Source organism: Erpetoichthys calabaricus, chromosome 12 (assembly GCF_900747795.2).
Source record: "Erpetoichthys calabaricus chromosome 12, fErpCal1.3, whole genome shotgun sequence".
Taxonomy (NCBI): domain Eukaryota; kingdom Metazoa; phylum Chordata; class Cladistia; order Polypteriformes; family Polypteridae; genus Erpetoichthys; species Erpetoichthys calabaricus.
Genome location: NC_041405.2, coordinates 44,119,700 through 44,141,150, shown reverse-complemented (window position 1 = coordinate 44,141,150; position 21,451 = coordinate 44,119,700). Strand labels below are relative to the sequence as shown.

Sequence of the window (21,451 nt, the reverse complement as noted above, 5' to 3'; positions counted from 1 at the left end):
ATGAGACTTGGAATACGAGTGAGAAATGGGTAGTGACCTATGTTGCTGCCAGAGTTACGTAATACACAAACAGTAACAATTACACAGTCCTTGCATCTGGTAATTACTAATTAATTACAATGTAAATACGCTGCAGCAAGAGACACTGAAAGTGAAGTGTTGCTGGCAATGGCATCAAAGTCAAGAGTCCTCACTAAGTGAAATCATCTTAAGATCAAATTAGTAAGAGAAAATGTTTAAATAATTCATAAAGCAAGAACTGCTAACATTTATAAAGTACATAATGTTATCATTTGGCTTATCTTTCTTAATATACCATTCATTTTATTGTGGGGAAGTTCAGCTACTACAGTTTTTCCTCTCTGTGGATCTATAAATTGACAGACTGTTTCCTGCCAAGCCAGACTGTGGCCCCACAATGCCAAAGTAGAGTCAGGGTTTTTGATAATGGTTGGATTCCATTTCATTTGGAATATGGGTAACTACGTATCAAAGTGTTTTTTGACAGTATGAAATTCAAGCTGCTAATTGTGCTTCAGGTAAAATCATTTTAATGACTAGTGACTGCTCCCATATTTCTGAATATTCATTTATGGCTAAATTTATCATAGCTGTGAACATTGTGAGGGAAGGACTGGCTGCTGAGCTGAGCTGACTTGAGCGAAGGAAGGGTACCATCTGGGTGACAGCGGCAAGTTCCAGATGACAGAGAAAAATCTTGTGAAGAGCTGTCTCCTGCTCTGTGGCATCCAGGTGATGCTAGTGGACCAGCAACAAACCCCTCATGACACTACAGGATTTTTTTTCCATCAAAAGTTACAAAAAATGGTCTTTTTTGACATACATTTACCAACGTCTATTTGCAGTTAGTTACAAACATCCTTTTGTGGTCACAAAGCTGTGTCATGGATCGAGAATGCTGGGCTTGAATACTGTGCCTCATCTTTGTCTGTTTGGATATTGAATGTTTTTTTTTTTTGTGTCTGCTTGGGTTTTCCTTTGGGTTCTCCTGTTTCTCTCCAATATTTTGTGCATATTAGGTTAATTGGTGATAGACTTGAACATTAGAAATGTGACAAATAAATGGAGACCATTTAGTCCATCATGGTTGTTTGTTCAGCTAATAGCTAAGCTGTCCCAATATCTCATCCAGACGGTTCTTCAACTACATGTCTCAGTAGTTTGTTCCAGAGTCCCACAATTCTTTGCATAAAGAAGTGCTTCCTAGCTTCAGTTTTCAATGCAGGTCACCTTAATTTCCAGAAACCAACCTTGTTGCCCTATTAAGGGTTGGTTTCCACCTTCCTGCTGGGATATGCTCAGACACACCCCTGAACTGGATTAAGTATATTTGAGGATTTTGTGATATTAGGTTGTCATTATACATCATTGATAAAATGTAATTTACCATTAATAAAACCCTTATAAGGAAATGCTGTCCATTAACAATCATATTAGGGTTGCTATTGAGTTGCACTTGATTTCATTTTAAGGATTCCTTTGAACTGGGGATGTAGTTTAGTGACTGTGGTGTCCTCCGAGGTGTTATGCTGTCTTTATAAAAAGTGAAGAAGCTGCTTTACTGTATCTAGGCAATGTGCTCAGACATTCTCTAAGGGAAATTCTCATTTGTTCATTATTGTTATTTTGTTATTTGGTATTCCTTAAATGACAAAAAGAACGCTGATTAAACAGGAATGGTGGCCACTGTAATCACATTAGAAATTAAATAATCTGAGGGCTCACTAATGACTGGCCGCATAAAGGAAAGCGTGCGTCCATGTGATGTGATGGAGGACTCCTTGACTATCAGGTATTCATGAAAGAAGGCTTACATACCATGATGGTCGTCACCACGATTGTTCGGTTTTCCACTGAAGAGGAATCATTGGAAACCTGCTGATCCGTGACATACACAAACCTTTCATATTCATTCCAGTAGCCCACCTACAAAGAAATCACAATTATTGCATAATATCATGTGAATAACAAAAATTTGGATGATCATCTAATGAGAAATATCTGTTCATTTAGAGAGAAGATTGAGAAGGTGACACTTTATAACATAAAATATGCACTTTTAAGCAGTCTGCCTTCCACTTGCAAACACACAACAGACTAACAGATTCGACAGATGACTATTTATTCTGCTGTTTTCTGCAGTTTTTTTGTTAGTGGTGACCTCTCATAGTTGCACACATAATGAATGTATGATGTCTTTGGGGTGTGATCTCAATTTTTAGGCCACTATTTTCCAAATACTCCCTTACTTTGGGAGGTAGGAATTGGCAGGGTCAGATGTCAGGTCATTTCTGCATAAGCAGGGTATGACATTAAATGTTTTTGGTCTCGGCCTTTAACCTTATTGGCTGATTATTAAAAATATTTAAGTGTGCACACACACATATTGCAAATGCTTATGTATTCATCACTGTATAAGGTGGAAACTGTCATCTACTCTTCCAGAATGCATGGCTAAGTGTTGTTATGGGGTAAGGGTCTGACTTTTGATGCCACCCATATCCCAAAGGGAGGACCTTCTTCTTCTGTAAAACAAGACCTGAAACACGCTCAGATCATCATGTCTTCTGATAGTTTTAGAACTGCTCTAGTGTCTTTCAATCAGAAGCAGATCTACTCTCACCAACTATGGAAAAACCTAGTATGTCACATTTTTCAAGTTTTAGGCAAATTAAGAAAATGGTGTTGCCACTATAATGAATGATTTCTAGATTTCAGTTTTCTTGAGATTCACGAACACAATATATTTTTTTCATGAATCAACAACACTTGCCCTTTAAATCATGCAGTCACAGCATTTAAATCATGTGATTATTAACTGACATTTTCATTGGTAGGTGGTCTTTCCTCATTGGTCAGTGGAGTTGCTAGGTTTTTTGTCTTGCAGTATGTAAAACACTGTATGCATACTAGTTTCTTCCATTGTGCTATGACTGGAATGAAGACATATTTGGCCATCACCACTACCTTATAACATCTGGAAAGACCTAGTTACTCCAAAAACTACAAAAAAAACGTAAATTCTGAAAAAAATGGCAGTTACTAGTTTTTTCCATTGCACGTGAGTGCTCTTCTCTGTTCTTGTCTAAGTTTCGGAGTACCTTATGTTTGTTCTGCATAACCTTTATTTATTGAAATATTATAGAGTCAGTCCTTTTTTGTTTTAACTATTTTGTGAGCATTTTTTCAAATCTGTCAGAATATCTTGGATATGTGACTTTTATTTACTTGGGCGCCTACTGCTGTTGTACATGCCTTGTGCAAGGAAAGTGTTAAGCTCCTTCTTGACCTGTCTGCCTTTAATCACTAAGACTACTTTTACTACAAGACACATAAAGGGGGAAGATATGGAAGTGGTCGATGAAGGTTGTAGAGGTAATAAGTAGTTCACCACATTCCATTTCCCTATAATCTTGACAAAAGTGCACTCCTTGCTTAATAATCTGGAAGAATTGCAAGGTAACGCTCAATTTTTGTGGGATTACAGAAACTGTGGTTTTTATATAGATGTGGCTTCCAGCAATGCAGAGCTTATGACATTTGTCTTTGGAGAACTGCTAAGAATGGATTGAAATGGAAAAACCATAGATTAAAAGCATGGTGGGGGAAAGAAAGAAGACATGAATACTCTGCAGGCACTGAGTAGCTCTTTTTGTCTTTAACTGTTCTGTAAGCCTTGTGAATTTCTACGAAAATGTTCATTCTAAAGCAAACTCTGCTATCGCAACAGAAACGGTTATTGATGTTAGGCATTTTGTTCTTTGGTAAATCATTGAAGAACCTGAGAAAATTCTTGACAGACTTCTATAAATGTGTATGCTGCACAACAAAGAACAATAAAACCTCTGACCTGCTGTGCTATGTGTCAACAAAGGAAGCACATGAGCCATTGCTGGACTCTGCTGACTACAGTTGTGGTTCCCCTCTCCCCATTTACAAAGCAGCCTTGAAAAGAGCACAAAAAGATACAGAAGACTCTGAAGTGAAGATTCTCTTCAGCACCTGAAAGGATGCTTTCATTGTACTGACTGGGATATGCTTAAAGAAACAAGCACAGATTTAGTCAAGCAGCAGCCGCATTACTTATTAGTTATTTTAATTCCAATTTAAGGGTTTAAGCCCTGTCCTGTCTGAGCCCTGAGTATCTCCCTCTTTGCTTTTCATCCACACACCATGTGAGTTTGCTTAACCCAATTTAGGGTCACAGGGGTTAGTGCAAGTCAGAGACCAGCCTGTTATACAGTTGACTCATGAACAACCCTTTGACAGCAGGCCATTGTGAGTTTTCCTTGACGTTTCAGGACATACCACATCCAAACCCCATATCAGTATATCAGCCCGAATAAAGCACCAAAAATGCTGGCGGACAGACAAGGGGTGGGAATGTCAAAATAGTAAATCACTAAGCGAAGTCAAAACAGAGGTAGGTGAAGCCAAGCATACTTAATGACGGCTTTGGCAGAAAGAGCAATCACATGCAGTGGTGCAGTGCATGGCGCTTCAATCTCGCATCCCCAGGAGACTTGCTTCAAATCCCCGTCTGTCTGCTATTTGTGTGTAGTCTGCACATTCTCCTTGTGCCTCTGAGCTCTTCTCCAAAAGACATGCAAGTTAGTTATTGTACAACTACTGTAGAAACTGGCCAGGTTCATGTGTCATGTGTTTTGTGCCATGTGATGGAATGATACTCCATCCAAAGTTGGCATCTGTTTTATGCCAGGTGCCGCTGAGGCAACCCTAAACTGGATTAAAGGGGAGATTCATATTTTTAGCACCTAATAGATATGGGTGGAGTGGTAATCGGAAGGTTGCCAGTTCAAATCCCGTAAACGCCCGAAGTGACTCTACTCCGTTGGGCCCCTTGAGCAAGGCCCTAAATCTGCAATTGCTTCGTCGTTGGTATGACGTTAATCTGCATCCAGCCCAGCAAGTAGGCCCTCCAACCTGCAGGGAAAAACCTGGGGGCTGGTGGCAGAATTGGCACTCCAGTCACCATAAAAAACCTCACACTGTTGCATTCCATCAGAACTAGTGTGGTGTTGAGGTGTCACCCCTCGCATGGCTGCACTTGGGTCCTAATCTGGGATCCTGAGTTGATTTGTCATGTGGTGGGTGCGGCAATGCGCTGTAGCCTAGAGCTAATAGATATCCATCCATCCATCCATCCATTTTCCAACCCGCTGAATCCGAACACAGGGTCACGGGGGTCTGCTGGAGCCAATCCCAGCCAACACAGGGCACAAGGCAGGAACCAGTCCTGGGCAGGGTGCCAACCCACCGCAGGCTAATAGATATGGAATACTAATGTTGTTAAATGGCTTGCTCAGGGTAACGCAATGGCTTAGTGGTCTGAAATAAATAATAAAGCATCAATAAATATGTATAAAGTATGTGCATGTATAGGTTGCATGAATATTTATCACTTTAATATCTTATATCGGTGAATGTACACTTAAATTGTCTTCTTAGACAAGAGTACTTTATGGGAATACAATGAACCAATTGAACTGGCACCCTTATTGTATCCAGTCCTATATCTTGGCTGTAAAGCCACACTTACAGTACTGCATGCATTATATGCTGTGCTGAATGTTTGGAACAACTGCTCCATTTCTTTTTTACTTTCCTCTGTAAGAATGGCATTTGTCTGCCTTAGTGAGAGCCAATCTTGATTTACTGCCCGTGACTGCATGCATAGAGAAGTCAGAGACACTTCACTTTTTCATAGCGCTCACAGTGCAGGCGTACTTATGAGCATCTTACTAATTGAATTGTTGCAATTAATCGCTCTTTATTCTCTGAAATATTAGAGTGAGATGAAAATGGCAACATGACAATTTACCTGTGATGTCGTGTGACTCCAGACACTGCTAATGAGTATAATACATTAGACTCTCTATAGCACAGCCACTGCTTCTCTGTTTGGACATTTGAAGTGATGAAGAATTGCTTCATCAAGCATCATAAGTGGGCTGATTGTGTTCTTTAGCATTGACAGGTGAACAAACGTCACTTGGTGTGTGGATGCTGCCTACGTAGATTAGCTCGGCTGATGGAAACATCTTTGGATGGCCATGTTCACTACTTCTCACCATAAAAAGCCAGGTACCTCTAATGTTTGAGTTTCTTTTCAAATCTCCTTCCTTCTTCTGATCTAGTCTACAACAAAAAAAGCAACCCATAATGATGAAATACTGCACAAGTGAAAAGCGGGCCCTGCCCTGGAGTAGTTTAGGCAGCACTTTAGAAGAGGGGCTATATGGGCTTGAAGTATTGTATCGGATCAGTCTTTTATTTGTTAGATAATTCTAAGACTGGCCCTGTTAAGGTCTTGTTATGTAGCCAGAAGTGATCAATCCATGCATTGTTGGTAGCCCCTTGGGTGCTTTGTCATATTACCAACCATTTATTAATGTCCTGTTATGCAGCAATAACTGACTAAAAGCTGCACCCACAGTAAAATGTCATTAGTGATTTTAAGCCGTATTAAGATCATATAAAGACTTTATTAAGATCTTGTTACATAGCAGTAACGGCCTAATAGATGCACTATTGGTAGCTGCTATTGTAAAGTGTTACCATACAACGTACAGGAGATGTCTGTCCGGCTGTGCAGCGATTAGTAAGCATTCTGCATGCCGTTTGACTGTGGGGCTGCTGTCATCGCTAAGCTGATTACCCAAATTATTTTCTTAATTACGGGTGCTACGCATATGGAGCTGTCAAATCAAAGCAGCTCACCTCTGCTCTGTGCAATCAGCTATTGCGGAGGAGCTAACAGAGCATGGTGTGCAGCAAAGACTTCATATCTCTGCCTCTGTGGAGAAGTGGATGGTGAAAAGAAGAGAAGGTGCCCATGGTGCCATACCCCATAGTGAGAAGAGTTCTGACTGGATGGCACAGACAATGATGAAAAACAGTAAGTGGGAGCAGTGACAGTAATAGCAAGTTCTTCTATCTTTTCTATTTTTTTTTTTTGAGTTTCAGCTTCAAAAAAAACCCCTAAATGAAACCTTTAGGGCAGAGAAGTCTAAAGCCAAACCACTGGACCACAGTCTCCATTCAGTGTGAACTGCACTTCTTAATGAGATAAAAACAGACTGCATGTATGAATGAACTAGAAAAGCAGATGCTTGGCCTGTGGGCTTTGGTGAAGTGACCTTGCACTGAGATTTAGAGGCACAGTGTTACTTAATGAGATGATATTAGTCAAGCACAGTGTTTGGATTATATTGAAATAAACTAGGCTAACACAGTGGACAGTGTTGCTGCCTATGAGTCCTGGGTTCAAAATCTAATTTCGTATTTGTCGATGTGGGGTTTTCATTGAGTTTGGGATTTTCAAAACTGGCCTGGTGTGAGTGAGTGTGTGATGAGTGCGAGTCTAATGTTGCTAGAATAGGCCACTAGGACGCTATCCAGTGACCTGAGACAAAGACTCTACTCCTTCGGTACTGTGTCTCTTTGGAGAATCCTTGGGTACTGCTGGTTTGACTTTGTGTCAAAGAAGTGGTTTTTCATGGAGTCCCAATGAGACACACTACCTGCATAGTGAGGGCGCCCCAGTTACAGCAGTATAGCCATATGACGTGATTCCCAGAGCGTGATTTGGCTCACAGGATTCTCATTGTTAAGGACCCGAGTGGCTGGACCAGGCCAAGGAGATGCCTACGTAAAACGCCTGGCTGCGATAGATCGATGGTCATTTCTAGAAGGTGGGACTTGACCGCATGTGTGCCTAGGGGTTGCCAACCAGGATCCCGAGCTGTTTCATTGTGTTGTGGGTGCAGCAACGTGCTGTATCAGTTTATTCTCCCCAACCTGATCTGACCTGATCCTGTCACCCTGAACTCCATTTAGCAGGGTTAATAATGGATGAAATACATGAATACCTTTAATGATGATAATAATAATAATACATTTATTTATATAGCACCAAAAACCAAATAAGAGTGGGTTTGTGCAACCAAACTAAACATATGCTTCAATTACGCTGAGCTATTTCAAAAGAATTAATTATAGGTGGAGAATTATTATGTGGAAACAAGACTATATTCATTTGTTCAGGCCATACTGGACTGGATTATACTAAACAGTAGACCCAAGTGAGAGCACCTTATCTGAATCTTAATTTTAAATCTGAATCTAATCTGAATTTTAAATCACATATTCATCAGATCACTAGGACAGCATTTTTTCACTTAAGAATCATAGCAAAAGTTAGACCTCTTATATCATTGAAAGATGCTGAGAAATTAGTTCACGCATTTGTTTTCAGTCGGCTAGATTACTGTAACGCACTCCTCTCAGGACTACCCAAAAAAGACATAAATCGTTTGCAACTAGTGCAGAATGCAGCTGCTAGAATCCTAACTAGGAAAAGAAAATCCGAGCACATTTCTCCAGTTTTGATGTCACTACACTGGTTACCTGTGTCATTCAGGATTGACTTTAAAATTCTGCTTATGGTTTATAAAGCCTTAAATAATCTCGCCCCGTCTTATATATCGGGATGTCTGATGTCTTATATTCCAAATCGTAACCTCAGATCTTCAAATGAGTGTCTCCTTAGAATTCCAAGAGGAAAACTTAAAAGAAGTGGTGAGGCGGCCTTCTGCTGTTATGCACCTAAAATCTGGAATAGCCTGCCAATAGGAATTCGCCAGGCTAATACAGTGGAGCACTTTAAAAAAACTGCTAAAAACACATTACTTTAACATGGCCTTCTCATAACTTCACTTTAATTTAATCCTGATACTCTGTATATCCAATTCATTATAATGACTATTCATGGTGATTCTAAAATCCGTACTAACCCCTACTCTCTCTTCTGTTTCTTTTTCTGGTTTCTTTGTGGTGGCGGCTTGTGCCACCACCATCTACTCAAAGCACCATGATATTCCAACATTGATGGATTAAAAGCCAGAAGTCTGCATGACCATCATCATCAAGTCCTTCCGTGAGAACCTTAAATACAAAGAGGACTGTTCATTAATGTTAGGTAGAATGCCCTGAGGGGACTGCGCGGTCTCGTGGCCTGGAACCCCTGCAGATTTTATTTTTTTCTCCAGCCATCTGGAGTTATTTTTTTTGTTTTTTATGTCCTCCCTGGCCATCGGACCTTACTCTTATTCTATGTTAACTAATGTTGTCTTATTTTAATTTCCTACTTTGTCATTTTATTTTTCTTTTCTTCATTATGTAAAGCACTTCATACTGCTATATAAATAAATGTTGTTGTTGATGTTGTTGTTATCTAAAGTAAAGACTGCGATCTTACGTTAAGATGACCAGCCCAATATAATTACACTGAGTCAAATGAAGTGTACAGTAAAAGAGACAAGTAGTGCTTCCCAACACAGCTCTTTGTCTAATTTATGTTAATCATATAGTTGGAAAATTTGCTAAATTTGGAAGGTAGCAAACTCTGAGCTAATTTTCAAAATTGGAAGAACACTTGGAAAAACAGTTTAGTGTAGACAAGTGCCTCTGAAAGGAATTTTAATTATAAATGCAGGCCTGGTGATGTTAAGCTACAGTAGGCAAACATTGAGATGGATTTAGGAGTGACACAACAGTCTCATCCTCTGCTGGCATTGAGCAGAAGCAGTTTCAAAGGTGAATAAATGGTTATTATTTTTACAAACTGTCAAATCAAGGAGCATTATGCTCTGGCTGTATAAAGTTCTATGCAGTAGGCCTCTGGAGTCCTGTCTGCCTTCTGGCCATCATGCCACAAAAACAATATGGTGGCACTAGGCGATGTGCAGAGAAGAGCAACCAAATGGACTAATGATGAACCTCTTTAGAACAGGCAGAGCAGTGTCTGCTCCTGGTTCAGGTCTTCAAAATGGCCAGAGGTATCAATACAGCTACATGTTTTTTTTTAACTAAATACAGTACAATCCCTCTTAACCGGCCACCTCAGGACTGGACCCATGGCCAGTTGCCATTTTGGCCAGCTAATCCGATGCATACCTATTTACATGTAGAAAAATATTTCTAAGGTATGTACTGTACCTCTTTGACGTTCCTGAAGAAACCATATCCACAAGGCTTCATCCACGATTTCGCACACGGGTTTTTTTCTCGTACAATGACTGGACAGTGTGGTGTAGTGGGTCCACAGCTCAAGTCAAAAAGGCCACTTTTTAAATAATAGTCGCTGCCCTCACGGCTTAGTGAGTATGTGTGGCCGATCGGTTCCCGGGGAATTTGTGATGTGGGCGATCCTACTTAAGTACACAGGTGTACACAGGAGTTGTCCGCATCCGTAATTGTTCCTGGGAGCTGCACATGACACATCTGATCCACGTCCCTGTGATATATAGAAGCGCGAGGTGGCTAGGGGGAGAACAGGAAAGAATGGGAGGTTAATGTAGAAGGAAGCAGATAGAGGAAAGCCAGTGCAGGAGAGTGAGCAAGCGAGAGCAGATTCGATGGAGCAAAGGCAGGCAGCTGGGATGTGAACCCCTGCATATGAGTGTTTGGCTGACACTCGGTGCGGCTGAAGAAAGAGGTCGCTCCAGCTGAGCGACCACGGAGCTGGAGTGACCAGTATTGAAGACAACTGGCCATCGAAAGGCAGCGGCAGTCATGGAGGCTTTGGGCTGGTTTAACCCCAGCATGAGTGCCCTGGCCACTGGGGAAAGAACCCAAATCTCAGTCCGGATGGAGCTCGATGTAGCCAGGGATCGGAGGGCTACCGGACCAGTGTGGAAGGCAGCTGCACCTGCAGGTAGGGCGTCTCCCCTGTTGCAAAGCCCGATGGGAGAAGCAGGGGAATCCGCCAGGTAGAAAGAAGAAGGCACCGTGGAAAATTCATAAAGGAATATGTAAACGGAAATTGCTCTGAAATTAGGAGCCCTCTCACCTTCCAGGAAAGAAGGAAGTGCATACATATAATATAAAGAAGAACTCAGGATTACAAATTTTTTTTTTATTTTACTTTATTTTAACAGGACAGTTAATCCGTCGGCCGGTTAATGCAAGACCAGTTAAGAGGGATTGTACTGCTAGTGTGCTTTGTACCCTAACTCAGACTTCTTTTAAAAATCTGTATGAGATGCAACCTGACGCTTGGCTAGCTAAATGAGCTTCATAGATGGACTTGTTTGTCTCTTCTGAAGAGGTTTGTGTTCTTATTGGTTCTAATGGTAATCCATGCAACAGAGCCACTAGTCAGTAGTTACCCTAAAAATGAGTCAATATATATTTTCACTTAAGAAATAAATGATGCACTGAAGACTTCCTTGTGAGTAGAAGAAGAGATAACGCTGGACCAACTTAAATGTGCCGGGACAAAAACCGCTGATAGTCTCCCTCATAGTCTCCCTGGCACGACGCAAGACCATGGTGGCTAACTGGAACTGTTTCTTCACCTTGAATGCCAGCTAACAGGTTGCCAATAAGTCCAATAAGTCAAATAAGTGATGTGTGTAGTCAGTCGACACTAAAGCTCTGCCAACAAACAAAGCTGCTGCCTTCGGCTGAGTGACTACATATGGTGGTATCATTCAGTAGATCAAGAGGTAGATTGACAGAACATGATTGTGCTGATAATGACAGCTATTCTATTTGTTGTTGCCACTGTTTTCATAACTAATAGGTTAGATCCAATGAAAACTAGAAGAACAAGAATTGGTATGCAAGAACATACAGTGTAGACTACAATAATTAGACCTAATTAGGCAGTATAGTCTATTGATTTAAACATAATGGAGTAAGCAGCAAAGGTACGGGTTCAATCTGATACGGGTTTCTTCTGATTGAGCCGCACAGGTCATCTAAATTACTGGCAATCTATTTGTGGAATAAATGGTACTTGGGGTGGATGGGGGTGCTGTGGTTGGTAATTCTGTCCCACAAATCTGTCTTCCTTTGTTCGAATATCATGCCCAGTTTGTGCCAATGTGGAGTTCACATATTCTCATGTTCACACAGGTTTTACTCCTGGGGTTGCAGTTTTCCTCTCACCTCCAAAAGACATGCATACTAAGTTAAACGGAGACCCCAAATTGGCGTTGTGTTAGTATGAATGTGTGAGTGGGGCTTGCAAAGGTCTGGTGCTCTTTTCTGGGTTGGCTTTCATCTTGGACCAGATGTTCCAGGAATAGGTAGATTGGCTTTGAGTCCTGCAACCTTAGACTGGAGAAAGTACTTGTGAGGATGTTATACTGCTTTAGATAAAAGAGAATGAAAATGAATGAATATATTAATACACACTGTACAGTATATGTAGTTAATGAACTTTAGGAACTTGGGAGAATTACTGCACTTTTTCTGCAGATAAAATGAAATGCATGCTTTAACGAAATAACTTTTTTTTTTCCGAACTAGCTATATTGGACTCATTTAACCTGTCTTAATTGGATAAGTGCAATTAATCCAATATAGTGGGACAATTTAACGAGATTGAACTTGATAAGAATAAATTAGCACATGGGAACAAGAACAGAGTCATTGGCGGAGAATAAACTAGACCTGAGTGACTTAATCAGATGGTACTGGACCAAGGCACTTTACCAAATTAAAACGGACTGCAGTAATTTAATAGCTGGAAAGCAAGACGATTTTTAATTGATCTGAGATTAAGCAGGATGGTGAAAATTTGATATTAAAATTAAACAAGGCAGCCTAAATTCATAAGTGAAAAGTAGACTTTTTTTGGAATTAGAATAACTTTTATTTGCCAGTACTTAATGTGCAGGAATTTAACTTGGTAGCTTCGAAGTTGCTTATAACATAACACAACATCACAAACAAGTAAGCTAAACATCATGCATTGTAAACAGTTGCAGAATAGTTCAGTTATAAAGGAGATGTGCAATTAATGATGTGCAAGTGAAGGCCTGAGAGTACAGTGAGTATGCACACACACACACACACACACACGTACATACAGTCATACAGTGTACATACACACAGTATATGAGAGAACACATTTGTAAGAAAGGAACACGGGTTAAATTACTGGATAACGAGGGCTATGGCTCTGGAAAAGAAGCTCTTTGGGTGTCTATTAGTTTTAGTTTTAATTGTCTTGAAGACTTTAGCATTTGGGAGGTTTTGGAACAAGTGATGGCAGATCTGTGTGAGATGAATCCATGGTGATCCTTTTGACATGGTTAGTGACCCTCAATGCATGCAGGTCTTCAAACAGACGGAAGAGCACAGCCAATTATTTTCTCAGCAGACCTCACAACACTCTGTAATTTATTTTTGGTGTGAACTGTTGCTGAACCAAACCAGACAACAATGGAGAATGTGATCACACTTTCAATTATGGCTTTGTAAACTGTATTAGGATTAGCTGGGAAATGTTTAATTTCTTTAGTTGGCATAAATAGTTCAATCGCTGCTGAGTGACCTTAGTGATGGAAGTTGTGTTAATGTCCAGTTGTGTGTGTTTGTTATTGTTGTGCCTAAAAATACCGAATGCAGAATCATTAAATGTCTAGTGGGAGAGGTTGTAACTGCTGTTTGCGAAAGTCAATGACCATTTCCACTGTCTTGGTGGTATTGAGCACCATGTTATTGGTGGCACACCAAGACACAAGACAAGACACCTCCTTTCTCTAAGCCATTTCATTACTATTAATAATAAGTCCAATAATGTTGATGTCGAACGTGAACTTAATGATTTTTACTGAAGGGTCAGAGGAGCTACAGTCATTAGTCTACTGGGAAAAGAGTAGAGGGGAATGTATGCAGCCTTGAGGGGCACCTGTGCTAATACAGAGGCAATCTGAGAGGTGGGGGGGGTCATCTGAATATACCTGTTTCTAGTTTTTCAAAAAACTGTATCCATTTACAGGTGGAAGCATTCAGTTTAGTTAACAACAGTTCAGGGACAATGGTGTAAAATGCTAAACGGAAGTGTACAAACAGTATTCTGTCATATATTCCTTTACAGCCCAGATGCTCTAGCCTAAAGTGAAGACCCGTGTTAATGGCTTCATCCACAGATCTATTTTTGCCATATGCAAATCGAGGTGGGTCAGGATGAGTAGCAGTGTCAGATTTAAAATGGGTAAGAAGAAGCCATTCAAGTCTACACCCAGGACCAGAACAGGGTTCACAGAGTAGGAGAATGGTTTCAGTCTTTAACACAGTAGCTGTCTTTGTAGAATCTGCATGTACTCTCTATATCTTTCTATATTTTCTCACGATGCATTGATTTCCTCTCACATCCTAAAGAAGTACACGTTACGTGACTCAGTAATGAAGTGGTGTGTGAGTAAGTGTGAGGGTAGCAATGTGATCCTGTGATCCAAAGGCACCCCATCCACGGGGGACTGCTGGCCCCCAATAACTTACAATGAGAAGACCAAGTTAAGAAAATGAAAGAGTGGATGAAGAGGCCGAGCAGTCGGTTCAGGTTATGCTGGCCATGATGAGCTTTAATTACATTAAGTTAATGTCAGGCATGACTAAACATTTAGGATTTGATCGGATTATTTTTTGCGTTTTGAAAGAAGTTAAACTACAATTGTGTGTCACAATAAGCTCTCCCACATGACTAGGAGTGTTACACCGTGCTGTCTTGTACCGGCTTCAGTCCTTGTCACCCTGTGACCAAACCTGGAAACTTTCATCTCGAGTCTATCTTTTACCTCTGTCTTTCATTTAAGACGATTGCTTTGTAACAAAGAGAAATAAAGTAGAAGGACACAAAGGAAAAAACAAATCTTAATCTTAAAGGACTCCAAAAAAACCAAAATGTACAGCGTACCTTTCGTGAACCTCCAGCTTTCATTTCGTACACATCTATGGTGAAATTGGACCTTCGACCATATGTGTCAAACTGGATATTTCCAGTCATGCCTTGCAGTTGGACCTGTCAATAAAGAAAGCAAACAAAAAAAAAGAACATGAAGGCATGAATGCATAATCACCTTAGTGGTCCCATAAAGAGGTGTCTGTAACATTCAACAGCAGAAGGATCCTGCCTCCATGGTATTTCACTTGGTGGCACCTACGGGATGCGTGTTTATTTCACACCTTTAAAATTTTGCGCTGCCTGGCCTGACAGCTGGTTGTATTTGTCACAGTGGCACTTCCTCACAAACACAGTTGGCTGCATGACTGCTTGGTAGATCAGATGGCTTTTGGGTTGGATAACTGGCATGGCCTCATGGAGGAATGTCAGACAATCTTTGAAGCTTCCTGGCCTTTTTGAAACTTTCTGAAACTGTCACTGTTCTTCTTGACTTGGCACAGAAGTGGACATTAGCAGTCTGGCATTTCGTCACAAGGAGGCATGTCACTTTTCATTTTTTCGAATGCTGTTGTTGAACAGTTTTTGGACTGAAGGGTTTCTCTTTATGGAATGTCACCAATGAGAAATTTGCTCAGGACCCTCTCTCTCTGTTAATTGTCCCCTTTGAGATTGCAGACATGAGATGTGATGCCTTATTAATAATGTAGTATTTTTATTATGATTACAGCTGGACTTCAGTATTAAAAACCACCAGCTCAGCTAAAGGAGGTCTCCATTTGCCAGGTACAGATCTGAATGTTTTAGCTTTTGACATGCTTTTCTTCCATCCTGGGTATGACGTTAATCTGTATCCAGCCCTGCATGTAGGCCCTCCAACCTGCAGGGAAAAACTTGGGGGTTGATGGCAGAATTGACACTCCAGCCACCATAATAAACCTCACACTGTTCCATTCCATCTGAACTAGTGTGGTGCTGAGGTGTCACCTGTCTCATGGCTGCACTCAGGTCCTAATCTGGGATCCTGAGGTGGTTTGTCATGTGGTGGGTGCAACAATGTGCTGTATCAGCATGTGCTCCTAACCTCTCCTCTGAGCTGCCTTTCTCATGCTGCCTCTTACATGCCGTTTGCCTGTTCTCCCTTTATTTTTGTACATTTTCTCAGATATTTTTCCACATCCCAAAGATGTGCAAACTGTGCAACACTAGCCTATCTCCCCAGGTTCCACCTCTAAACTGATCCAGTGTGAGTAAGGGGGCATGTACAGTATGAGTGTGCCCTTTGACACTGGCATCCCTTCCAGGTTTTCTGTTTTTTGTCATTGGGTTCAGAGTACACGTGGATGAATTAAAATAACCACAACAAGTAAATTATTAGAAAAACCAGTCACTTGCAAAAATTACATTTCTGAATCATTTCACCTAAAGAAATATACCAAAGCGTCTTCTGGTATCTTTGATTATCCGCTCGATGGCAGACCATGCTGTACGGTGGTTTAGCAGGCTAATGCACATGCATACATATTGTGAAGGGTAGTCATACATAAATAAATAATTTTTTTATGAATCATTTAACCTTAAGGTAAAAATAGATGATGCCAGGGGAAAATCTTTCCACTAGGTGCATTAAGCTGAGTAATTCATTCCATGGAATGTTTGGTGGGAAGCAGGTGAGAAGAGTAATACGAGTACATATAGAAAAGGCAATCTCTTGTTAATTTTCTTTCTGAGCCATTTAATTCTTAAATTAATATATTAAAATTGCATGGAGAGGTTTTCTGGCATATTCTGTTTTGTAGGAAAGTGCATTAGAGGACTATGTTAGAGTGAGCTTTGATTTCACAGAAGAATGCATTCACCATGTACTTTTTGCATTATCCTGTGACAGGTTCCCTGTGGTGGCCACTTTGATAAGAGTGCCCTGGTAAGGACATTAATTACAACTTAATCATGCAGCTCTTTTTATTTAATTGTATTTGGAGATGGAGCCACCAGGTGCCAGCACTATAATCAAGCATGCGGTGATTAGTCGACACTCTGTGGTCCCTGTAACGTAGGCACGATACTGCCTGAAGTCTTTAGTAGTGTCTTCTTAATCTACAAATACTGAGGGCTTTTTGAGCCCAAGCAGTAAGACGCTAAAGTGCTGTTGTGCGTTGATTTGTTAACTCAAATCCCAGCCGTAATTCCAAAGATTTTAGATGACTGTCTATTTCTTTAACCTAAAATCAATAATGAACCTGCAAGTTGTTATGTGAAAGGAGAAGGGACATTCCATGGATTTTAAACCTTAATGATCACATTAAGGAAAAAAAATAAAATGGTTTAACGACATTGCCTGAACAACATGCACCGCGATGGTACAAAGGCTTTGGATTGACACCATTATAATTAGAGTATCTACTCATGCTGGCAGAATTGACAATGTCATCCAAATGAATGCCAGCTCTTACTAAAAGATCTGGACAATGTGACACAGCAAACAGCCCTTTAAGTGAGTCTTATAGTAGGCATGAAGAAAAATCTTACATAATTTAAGGCATAACAAATTTAATTATCTCTCTGCAACAATCACAGCTTTGTAGTGGGGAAAACAAAATGTCATTGCTCTCTGGTGACCCCATAAAACCATATCCGAAAACTATATGTGGTTCTCTGAAATACATTTAAATGTCACAATTATGTATACCTTGCAAGACTAAAATTTAAAAAACCAAACTTTGAAGTTTACTTTGAAGTAAATTACTCAGCATTTCTGTAACTGATCTCACAAAATTCTTTTATTGCTAGTGTCACGCACGAGCGCATGGGAAGCAGTTTAAGGATTCAGACCACATTGCGACAACCCATGCCGAGGGACAGAGGCGGCGCACTAACCTTTCTCTTCTTGTCTCATCTGCCAAAGCGAGGACTCGCCGCCATAATAAAGCTCGGAGTAAACAAAAAGAAGCCATACTTCCGGGTTCCCGTCTACCCTCCAGTCACAAGACGATGACGTCTTTATCCCAGCATGCATCCTAGTTTTCCCAGCATCCCTGATTCAATTTCCTGTCCCTCTGTATAAATGTTCCCCCGTTTGCTTTATACTTTGTCCGGTGTGACCATTTGCCTTGTATTGTGGAGACAGTACTCAATTTATGTTTCAGTAAACCGGGGCGGAAACCCCAAAAGTTTATACTGTGTGACTTTGTTTCTTCACAGACTGGCGTAGTCGGCAGGATAGAACCCTAAGATAACGGAAGGGCAAGGCCTGAACATGGTACTAAATACCTTGGCAAACAAACTCCAGGTGATCAAGATGGATCAAGCCACCACACAGTGAGAGCTCGCACAAACGAAGAGACGGTTGGCGGCTGCGGAGGCTGCGAGGCCAGACAACGCAAGACCTCCACCTCCTCAAATTGTTCCCCTTACAAAAACAGACGACCTGGAAGCCTACCTGACCGTCTTCGAGAGGACGGCGGCAAGAAATCAGTGGCCACGAGCGGAATGGGCGTCCATCTTGGCTCCCTACCTGAAGGGTCCGGCGCAGCGGGCCTATCATGACCTCCCTGAGGAGGAAGCCACCCAATACGACCTCCTGAGAGCCGAGTTGTAGAAGTGCTACGGCATTATCTCCGGCCAGCAGGCGAGGGTATGGCGGCACTGGCGGTTCAACCCGCAGCTTCCAGCTAGGGTCCAGGCGTTCGAGTTCTGGGGCAAACTCGGGCGATGGCTACAGCCAGATGTTAATCAAGCCCGCCAGGTGGTTGAGCAGATAGCCTGTGAGGCGTTAGTATACGTCATGCCGGACTACCTCGCCCAGCAGGTCCGGAGACATCCCTTCCGGGATATGAACGGGCTCCTGGAGGTCTTGGAGCGCCAGCTGGCGGTAAACCAAATTGGGGGGTCTGAGAAGCCTACTCGCATGGCCCGACAGGGACGGGTTGCCACACAGGAGCCCCCCCCCCGTTGTGCTGTCACCACGGAACCACCAGCAAAGACAAATGACCGAGTGCTCACCCCACCATGCTGTTTCAAGTGTGGCGAGGTGGGACACATTCTTCCCACCTGCCCCCTCAATGCGGAGCTGATGGACTACAGCTACACAAGAGAAGAGAGGTACTGTGCGCCGTCAAACCCTCTGGCACTTACACATATGGGAATGGTGTTGGTGAATGGGCACTCGGTAATGGCTTTGTTTGATTCCGGGAGCGATATCACCATTGTTGCTCACTGTTACATTTTACTGCAACAGTGGCTCGCTAAAAAGTCGAGTATAAAATATGTGCACAAATACAAGAGATCATACAGGTCCGCAAGGTGTTATATAACATGGAAGGGGACATCGAAACAGCTTTTAGTTGCGGTGTTGCCCGAACCCCCCTATCCGGTTCGGCCTAGAGGGTTCCCGTCTACCCTCCAGTCACAAGATGATGACGTCTTTATCCCAGCATGCATCTTAGTTTTCCCAGCATCCCTGATTCAATGTCCTGTCCCTCTGTATAAATGTTCCCCCGTTTGTTTTATACTTTGTCCGGTGTGACCATTTGCCTTGTATTGTGGAGACAGTACTCAATTTATGTTTCTGTAAACCAGGGCGGAAACCCCAAAAGTCTATATTGTGTGACTTTGTTTCTTCACATTAGGGAGAATTTATACAGTCAAAATAAGTAATTCCCCTGGTTCTTGCATGGCTTTTATTGTATTCTTATATATATATATATATATATATATATATATATATATATATATATATATATATATATTGTGACAGGCATCCCTTCAACACATGTCCCGGGGGAGCAATCATGTACTGCTCAATACCTCCCCCGGGATGTTTTTGTGGCACCCCCCTGGCTGAGGATGATGCCTCAGTTTCCCGCAGGCATCCATGGGAGATGGAGTTCTCCACAGCCCTGTTGGGATCTGGGGTAGCTGCCAGGGGGTGCTGCATGGGTCCCTGAGCTGGCCTGGACAACTCTACAGCCCTGCCCGGAAGTGCAATCAGAAGCAGGTGATCAAGCACCTGGAGCATTTCCTGGTGGGCTATAAAAAGGGACGACAACCACCACTCACGGCCAGAATCGGGAGGAAGAGGACGAGGTTGCCTGGGAGGAGTGGTGGTCTGAGAAGAAAGGGTTGTATTTTGTGTTTGGAGTGCTTTTGGGCCTGAGTATTGCCTGTGGGGTTCATGGGGAGGACGTGCCCCACAGGTGAAGAAAAATAAAAGTCTTGTGTGTTTTTACACGTGCCTCTGAGTGAGTCTGTGCCGTGTCGGGCGCTATATAGAGCCTTTATCACAATATAACAATATATATATAATGAAGGGGCAAGGGCAGCATTAAGCAGGCAATGGGTAGACTGAAGTCTGCCAAACAACCAAAGAAAGAAGACTATGCTGGCAGAGAGACAGCAAATGGGAGCCACTAGGGGGCAGTAGAGCCTTCTATGTGTGGTGTACCAAAAGTGAACTGGATGAAAATAAAAGAGACAATAGCAGCAATGGAGGAATCTGAGTTAATTGGAGGTTTTCTGGCAGTGATGGGTAGGCAAGGTGGGTTCCTGCAGTGCACCTGACTCTACAGGCATGGGCTTCAGTCTCCCATGATTCTGTATGAGATTGAGTGAATCCTTCTTTAAGATTAAGTAACGTTTTCATTTATTCGGAATAAGAAACACATATGCCTAAAGAAATTGCTGCTTCAGGAACTTAAGACTAATACTTACCACACGTTTTACTTGCTGTCTACCCATTGCCTCCTTGGTGCTGCCATACACACACACATATATATATACAGTATATGGAAGTGAAGGTCTGTGATACAGTTTACATATTTGTAGCTAGAGATCCAAAAAGGGAGGAAATGAGTCACGTATCTTAAAATAATTTTATATTCCTAAGCTTTCGACAACCTGCCAGGTGTCATCATCAGAGGAAAATGATTAGACAGACAGGAATCAAAGGCAATATATAACTGGTGAAGGGTGGATTAGTAAAGTGGGGTTTGGAAGGTGTTGGTCATGAAGTCTTTTTATTATTTGGATGTTTTTCTTTTTAATTGGCTTCATATGCTGGGTTCAAGTCCAACTGTCTGTTAAAGGTGTTTTCATTTGGGAGGCACAATTCCGCCAGCTCTCTTGCACTCTTAGTATTGGCCCTGAATTTTATTTTCACAGAGTCCCAGTTAAACGTGTGTCCAGTGGAACTTGTATGTGTGTAAATCAGAGACCGTGGGTCTTTCCTTCTGATGGCATTGTGATGTATCTGTATACGTGTTGCAAGTCTTTTAGATTAGTTTGTCTTACATATACCACTGGGTATGCACTGCATGGAATGCTGTAAACTGCGTTTCTTGTCTCTGTGGTTGACTTTTTGCTTTTGGCATTGAAAAGTACAGTCCATAAAGTGTCTGTCGGTTTGTGCACTATCTTGGTCCCAGATCTGGACAGGACGCATGCTGTAGTTTGACTCGACACAATGATAAGAGAAGGTGTGGTAAGTGCAGTGAGGGACCAAGATGGAGTCGACTGTTTGCTGAGGTCTTGGAGCGTCTTCTATATAGGCGTTGTTTAATAAATGTCTTGCGATAGCTGGTAGCTAAGAGTCCTGATAACGGAGATCCCCTTGGAATGCCTTCTTTCTGTCTATAGTATTTTCTGTTAAAATGGAAGTGGATATTTTGGTAAAGTGTATTTATGCTGCAGCACTATGCTAATATCATTTAAATT

At 41.7% G+C, this 21,451-nt stretch overlaps 1 protein-coding gene across 4 annotated transcripts in view; it reads right to left on the bottom strand.

Annotated features, from left to right (window-relative positions):
- Positions 1 to 21,451, bottom strand: part of LOC114662111 (glutamate receptor 3) — a 410,431-nt gene that overhangs the window by 76,137 nt on the left and 312,843 nt on the right. For all 4 annotated transcript variants that reach the window (XR_007936331.1, XM_028815450.2, XM_028815448.2 and 1 more), the window contains exons 8-9: positions 14,756 to 14,860; positions 1,840 to 1,947 (exon numbers count right to left, since the gene is read on the bottom strand). Coding sequence is in view for 3 of the 4 variants with exons in the window: in XM_028815450.2 (XP_028671283.1) it covers positions 1,840 to 1,947; positions 14,756 to 14,860 (213 nt within the window). In the remaining variant the exon portion in view is untranslated. The remainder of the gene's footprint in view (positions 1 to 1,839; positions 1,948 to 14,755; positions 14,861 to 21,451) is intronic.